The sequence below is a fragment of the Brassica oleracea genome, chromosome C7, assembly GCF_000695525.1.
Source record: "Brassica oleracea var. oleracea cultivar TO1000 chromosome C7, BOL, whole genome shotgun sequence".
Classification (NCBI taxonomy): Eukaryota; Viridiplantae; Streptophyta; class Magnoliopsida; order Brassicales; family Brassicaceae; genus Brassica; species Brassica oleracea.
In genome coordinates, this window is record NC_027754.1 from 19965273 (window position 1) to 19972063 (window position 6791).

The 6791-nt window shown below is 35.7% G+C and overlaps 1 protein-coding gene across 2 annotated transcripts; it reads right to left on the reverse strand.

Annotated features, from left to right (window-relative positions):
• Positions 1–639: 639 nt before the first annotated feature.
• Positions 640–5977, reverse strand: LOC106304425. 2 transcript variants are annotated; one of them, XM_013740837.1, is made up of 9 exons: positions 5269–5977; positions 2970–3611; positions 2759–2869; positions 2492–2674; positions 2220–2408; positions 1928–2116; positions 1664–1846; positions 1175–1342; positions 640–1087 (listed from the first exon to the last, which is right to left on the reverse strand). In XM_013740837.1, the coding sequence occupies exons 1-9, from the start codon at positions 5911–5913 to the stop codon at positions 806–808; spliced, it is 2592 nt and encodes an 863-aa protein (XP_013596291.1). In that variant the 5' UTR covers positions 5914–5977; the 3' UTR covers positions 640–805. The 2 variants fall into 2 exon arrangements, with proteins under 2 accessions (XP_013596291.1, XP_013596292.1); XM_013740838.1 differs by lacking the exon at positions 640–1087 and adding an exon at positions 1415–1595 and having other exon boundaries at positions 1220–1342.
• Positions 5978–6791: the final 814 nt, after the last annotated feature.

Here is a 6791-nt window from a genome sequence, read left to right on the forward strand (position 1 = left end):
AAAGCTTGCATACCACGTAACAACAAAAAGATAAGGATAATAAACGTTTGAAACTCACGCATTGATGAGCCCAAGAGTTGTTTTGTTGATCTCATTCCCTTTCCTAGCAGCTTTCTCAGGTTCCGTTAAATGACCAAGCTCCAATAGGGGAATGCAAGCATACCATAAACATAGTCTTGTTCTTGATTCTCCGGTAGAATCTACTAAGTTATAACCAAGTGAAGTAAACTAAAGATAATGATTGAATCATGAAGTGCCTGTCATTTTGATCAACATTTGAAGTACCTTCTCGAAAAGAGGCAAAGGGAGATCAGGTCGACCCATATGTAGAGACACAAAATCTCTACTCTCTTCCAGGATAGAAAATCTTTGGGAAACTTTTTCATAGTGAATGAAGCCATTCATGCTCTTAGATTGCACTTGTTTTCACAAGATTAAACTCGTTTTCATAGTGGTTTGGTGAACAATTTTAGATGATTAAACAAGTTGTACTATATCCCCAAAATGTTATTAAATTTTTTCAATTATCAAAACTATTGCTATGTTTTTATCTCGTACTAAGATTGATTAATGCTCAAAAGCGACGCCGACTTTTATCTCCGTGACCATGAGTTCTGTACCAACTACCAATTATTATTATCTTATTAACTTCTTATAAGGCTCATATCATATGCTTCACCAAAAACTTCACCACACAAAAGGCCAGTCACTCATTTGACAATGATGAATTTAACAAACAAACAAGTCAAAGATTCAGTAACTCCATATGAGAGCTTAAAGTAAAAATTGAATTACTCACGTCTCTCTAGAAGCTACCACTGGAGGGTACTAGAACGACATGCAGTGTTTCGTTGTTAGGAGGAAGTTGCAAACGAAGGGGAAGCAACTTGCCATTTAAGGGACTGCGAGTGCACACCACAACATCTTCCAAGCATGTTTCTTCTCGTAGCATTTGCGTAAGCTCTACCACGGTGGTTCCTTTAAACGAGAAAATATATCCACCAGTGGATTTGTCTTCCACGTGTCTTTCATCAGCTATACGATAATAGATTGTTCGTCCATCCGGTTGCAGTGGAGATTCAACATACTAGTCAAAATAAAATAAAAATTTATTACGGCAATAATTTTAGTTTTACCAAGATGTTTTGTTAATTATACAAAGAAAGTTACTCACATCTGTATCTGATATGTCTGAAAGAGAATACCGAGTGCTAGTACGTGAAACTGGCAATGAAAAATTCCTATGTGGCGGCGGATGCAGCTTCTTCTTGGACAACATAGGAGGCTTCTTATTATGATTACTGATAGTTTGCACGTCCAACTTCGATTGAGACTCATCACACTAGTCAAAATAAAAAATTTAGCAGTAAATTTAACTTTAAAATTCTGTTTTGGTACGTTAAAAAAAACTCACATCAATCTGATATGTCTAAAAGAAAAGATGGACTCTTCAGATAAGGATTCAATGGCTTCTTATGCGGTGGGGGATGCATCGTCTTCTTTGAAGACAAAGTAAACTTTCTCTCTGCCTTGAAATGATGATTACCATGATTATCGACGGTTTGCTCATCCAATTTTGATGGAAACTCATCAGACTGATCAAAATAAAAATTTGCATTAGTAATTTCAGATTTATAAATTGTTTTGTTAAATTCTTACTCACATCTGAATCTGATATATCGAAAATATAAGACGAAGTCTTCAAATGATGAGAATTTGACGTCGGCTTCCTATGCGGCGACAAATGCGTCGTTTTCTTCGAAGATGAAATAGACTTTATTTCCGTCTTGAATGGATGATTATTACAATAACCGATCTCATCCGATTTCGATGGAGACTCATCAGACTAGTAAAAAAAATATTATAGTAGCAATTTTAAATTTAAAAGAGTGTTCTGCATGTTAATTACAAAAAAAAAAATACTCACATTTGAATTTGATATGTCTGAATGAGAAGCTGGGGTCTTCGAGTGAGGGGAATTTGACGGCTTCCAACGAGGCAGCTGATGCATCATTTTCTTTGAAGACGGAGTAGACTTCATTTCCTTCTTGAGTGGATGATTAAAATGATAATTGGTAGTAGTTTGCTCATCCGATTTCGATTGAGACTCATCAGACTTGACAAAAAAAAATATAGTAGTAATTTTAGATTTAAAAAAAGGTGGTTTGTTAGTGTTTCAAAAAAAAGGAGTGGTTTGTTAATCATAAAAAGGGACTCACATCTGACTCTGATTTGTCAAAAAGAGAAGATGGAGTTTTCGAATGAGGAGAATTCAATGGCTTCCTATGCAGTGACACATGCATCGTCTTCTTCGAAGACGGAGTAGACTTCATCTCCGCCTTGAATGGTTGCTTAATATGATCATAACCGATGGTTTGCTCATCTAATTTCGATGGAGACTCATCAAACTAGTCAAAATAAAAGTTTGTTATACTAATAGTTATTTAGTTTTAAAATTGTCTTTTGTTAATTAAAAAAAAAAAGTACTCACATTTGAATTTGATATGTCTGAAAAAGAAGAAGTGTTCAAATGAGGAGAACTCGAGGGCTTCCTATGCGGTGGCGGATGTAATGTTTTCTTTGAAGACGGAGTAGACTTCATTTCCACCTTGAGTGGATGATTAAAATGATAACTGATGGTTCGTTCATCCAGTTTCGATGGAGACTCATTAGACTAGTCAAAATAAAAACTTGTTATAGTACGTAATAATTTTAATTTTAAAAAGATGTTTTCTATCAATTACAAAAAAGTACTCACATCTGAATCTGAATGAGAAAACGGATTCGAAGACTGCTTCCTATGCTGCGGTATCTTCTTTGAGGATGGAGTAGCCTCCATACCATCCGATTTTGATGGAGACTCATCAGGCTAGTCAAAATATAAAAAAAATTGTTATGACAATACTTCTATAGTTCTATTTATAGAAAGGTGTTTCAGTAATTAAACGGAACAAAAAAAAGATACTCACATATGTATCATGCAAGTCTGAGAGGAAAGGTGGAGTCATGGAATGCGAAACTGACAACGGGGATTTCGACGGCTTCCTATGTGGCGGCGGAGTAAACTCCATCTCCTCCTCCGTGAATAGAGGATTCTTCAAGATCTCGACGATATCAACCTCCCACGAGAACGACTCCTGAGTAGCCGAATGACGTTTATTATGCGTGACGGATTTTCTCAACGGAGGAGGTCCACTGTTAGCTCTGAGGTACTTACCGTTTCTCGTCCTGAGCAAGATCTTAGACCCTTCTCTCACCGGCTCCCACTCAACAGATGAATCGAGTTGAATCGGCATTAGCTGAATCACTCTCTTCCCTTTAGCTCCGAGTAAGAACCGCTCGTTCAAAGCGGTTAAGTATTTGCCGTAACAGCTTTTAAGACGGATGACATGAGCCGAATGGCGAACGGGTTCGACGGTCCACTGAGCGTTTTTGGTTGATCCCTTTTTTTTCTGAAACACTGTTTCTTCGTCGTCCGCCGCCGCTAGAAACTTGTTGTGGCTGCTACGTATTCGAATAGCTTTTGCCTTCTGAAAAATATCCATTGCTGATACCGCTTCGTTTTCGTTGAAGCTCCACGTCTTCTCTTTTTGCTTGAACATAGTCATGCTCTGTAAAAAAAAAAAAGTAAATGAATGCGAGATTTTTCATTTACGTAATGAAAAATAACCATAGGGCGAACCCAACAAAGGACTGCATGTGGTGAGTGATACAAGAAGTCTGGAAAAGTCAGACTTTGCTGATTGGATTTACAATGTTTCTATTCGCGTGTTATTCTATTTTTAACATGTTTTTAACACCAAATCAGGATTCCTTTGTACTAATTATTTTACTTCCCAAGATTACAAATTTAATGTTTTATTACTTTTATTGTTGGAGTTAAATCTGAGAGAAAACCATTTTGTTAGACAGTAATCCCTCCGTTTTTTAATATAAATTGTGCACGTAGATTAAGAAATCATTAATTTTTTTATATTTTTTAAACAAAAATTTCATTACTTATTACCTAACCACAAATCAACCAATAATAAAATAAAATGTATATTATTATTGGTCATATAACATTAAGTGTTAATAAATTTTACATAGAAAACCGAAAACGTCATATAATTTGGAACATAAAAATTTCTTTAAAACGACTTATATTAAAAAAAACTGAAGGAGTATGATACTCTATTTCAACCGTTTTCAGTTAAAAATACCTTCAATCATTCATAATGTTTTTTTTTGACAAAGAATCATTCATAATGTAATATTCCGGTTCTCAATTAAGCAAAATATTGGGAGTTAGTGAGACGATTGTTCTAATAACAACCAATAAATTGATAAATGATACAAAGCTTTTTCACAGCTCTAGCAAAGTCTTCTTCTTGTCACCACAATGGCTTTTCTCTCTTTCAATTTCCTTACGTTTTTTTTTTTTAATTTGTGAGCTCACTCAAATTTTCATTTATGGAATAACTATATTACTTTTAATAATATTATATTAGCTCTTTTTTTTTACATCAATAATATTATATTAGCTAGATATTTCATGGGAACATCATGCCGATAATGTTAGCTCTAAGTATCCCTTTAATGCATCATGTTATTTTTTACAAATTTCATCGTGGTTCTCTCAATGTTGCGTTAGATACTTAGTTATGCAGTTTATATGTTAAAACTAACTATCAACAGAGTTGTATTATGATATGAATTGTGTTTAACAAAATGTAAAGCATAACTACATGGCCGGCCTACGTTACAAAAAAAATACATGGCGGGCCCTTTTGTTCCTCAGTGGAATAAAAGTATTGATTGCAAAAACAGGACTCGATCGAAATTTTTCTTTTAACTTAATCTAAGCGTTTGAGTCTATCAAAGCTTGAAGATTGTAGAAGTTTGGCTAGCCTTTATTAAGAAAATTGCTATGATTTTCCTTTTTTTTGTTCCTTATAATGTCACTGTGCCATAGAAGTTTGGCAGCCTTCATTAAGAAAAGTGGGTATGATTTTTTTGTGTGCTAGTAGGTTCGTGAAACGAAATCATATATGTAATATGTCCATATATTCTTCTATAAGTTTCTAAAATTTTATATATTAATATGGTAATTAACCCCTCATATTTTTCCATCTGATGCATGCCAACCAATTTTTTAGATGTACAACTTGTCTAAGCTCCGCTAATTAACAGTAACAACTCTTTGTTATACTTCATCTAAGCAACAACAAAATCAACCAAAACACAATATAAAATGAACTTATGATAGTTAAAGAGACTCAAACTTACAAGTTTTGGGGACCATCTCGGAGACATTGCACGTAAACCAAAAGAAGTGAGCCGACCTAAACTCTTCTTTGACCTTACCGCAGAAACGGGCGACCCGGGCGCTGACCAGAAACCCAAACGGGAGAGACTTGGGGAAACCGGAGAAGAAAGAGAGCTCTCACATCCATCAGACATGTTTCCAAGATCAAGACCATCAACGGCAATAACATCCCAAAGCAACCAGTTCTTGGTCCTCGACGTATGAGGCTCGTCGTGAGTAACGGAGTTTCTCCACGGCGGCGATCCACCGTTAGCTCTCATCCATTTGCCGCACCAAGATTTCAGCTTCACGGACACCCCATTTCCCTCCGGTTCCCAGTGCGTTTGCATATCCATAGGGTTGTTAGACGACTGCGTTTGAGTCACTTTCTCACCGGCCATACCTAACAGTAACGGTATACTGCTCGCCGTTAAGTACGTGCCGTGACAGCTTTTTAATCTGATCAGGTTCGGTTTACCGACGACGGTCTCCACCGTCCAAACGGAGAGCCGTGTATATCCTCCTTTACGGCTTTGACGGATGTGTTTTTGGTCGCTCTCGGCGACTAAAAACTTATCAAGATGGCTCCGCAACTTAACGGTGTTGCCATTGGTGAATAACTCCATTTCTTTTGAGGTTTGAAGAAGAGACCACAACAACGAGAGTTTTTTTTTCTTGGTTTTGTGATGGAAGGAGAGATTTGACCCTGAGGAGGAAGAGGGAGGCTTTATGGTTGTTTATATAGGTTAATAATTAAAATGGGACATAAAAAGCCTGGCTAAAAGGGAACTACTGTTAGACCATGATTCACCCGGGATACTTAGAGTGAGATTCTTAACGGAAGTTAAGAAACTGTTTCTTAACTTTTAACTAAAAAAACTAAGAACTGGATTTTAAAGTCCTTATTTAATAACCGGTTCTTAGCTTTTTTAGTTAAAATTTAAGAAACAGTTTTTTAATTTTCGTTAAGAACCGTATCATAAGAACCTCGGGTTAATCATGCTCTAAGTTAATATTTGGAGGTAATTCACTCTGCAATTATTTAGAAAATTTTCAATTGAAATGAAGAAACAACTAATGTTAAATATTAATCAAGTGTGAAAGTTGGAAGGAAATCAACCAGTAAAGAAATGTAATATTTCAAAATAATATACTGTGGGAGGTTCATCACCTCGTAACTTATTGTACACTTACCTCACGCGCATGATGTTGAAGACTTCGCAAGAAAATGTCTTAACCCCTTACGTTTTGGTTCAATGTCAGGTATTCAATCTAGACCGGTATCCGTTTAAGCTTATAAAATAATATCATACAGTATGTCGAGTTATCTATGAATCACAATGTCACATCAATAACTCAAGTTAAACCATTGATATTTATACAGGCATATCATATCTCTTGATCTGTTGTTGGTTTGCAATGATTTATAATTTCCCTTTCGTTTCACCTGTTTTCTAAATGCACCATCAGAAATCTAAATTGAAATTTGAAAATAAAAACCTGG

Excerpts from the sequence above, each read along its gene's own strand:
- LOC106304425 (XM_013740837.1), bottom strand. The coding sequence starts at position 5,913 with ATGGAGTTATTCACCAATGGCAACACCGTTAAGTTGCGGAGCCATCTT. Across the intron at positions 1,343-1,663 it reads TCGATATATCAGATTCAGAT|TGTGATGAGTCTCAATCGAA; the intron begins GTGAGTAAGAAT and ends TATTTTGACTAG. Across the intron at positions 1,088-1,174 it reads CAGACATATCAGATACAGAT|TATGTTGAATCTCCACTGCA; the intron begins GTGAGTAACTTT and ends TATTTTGACTAG.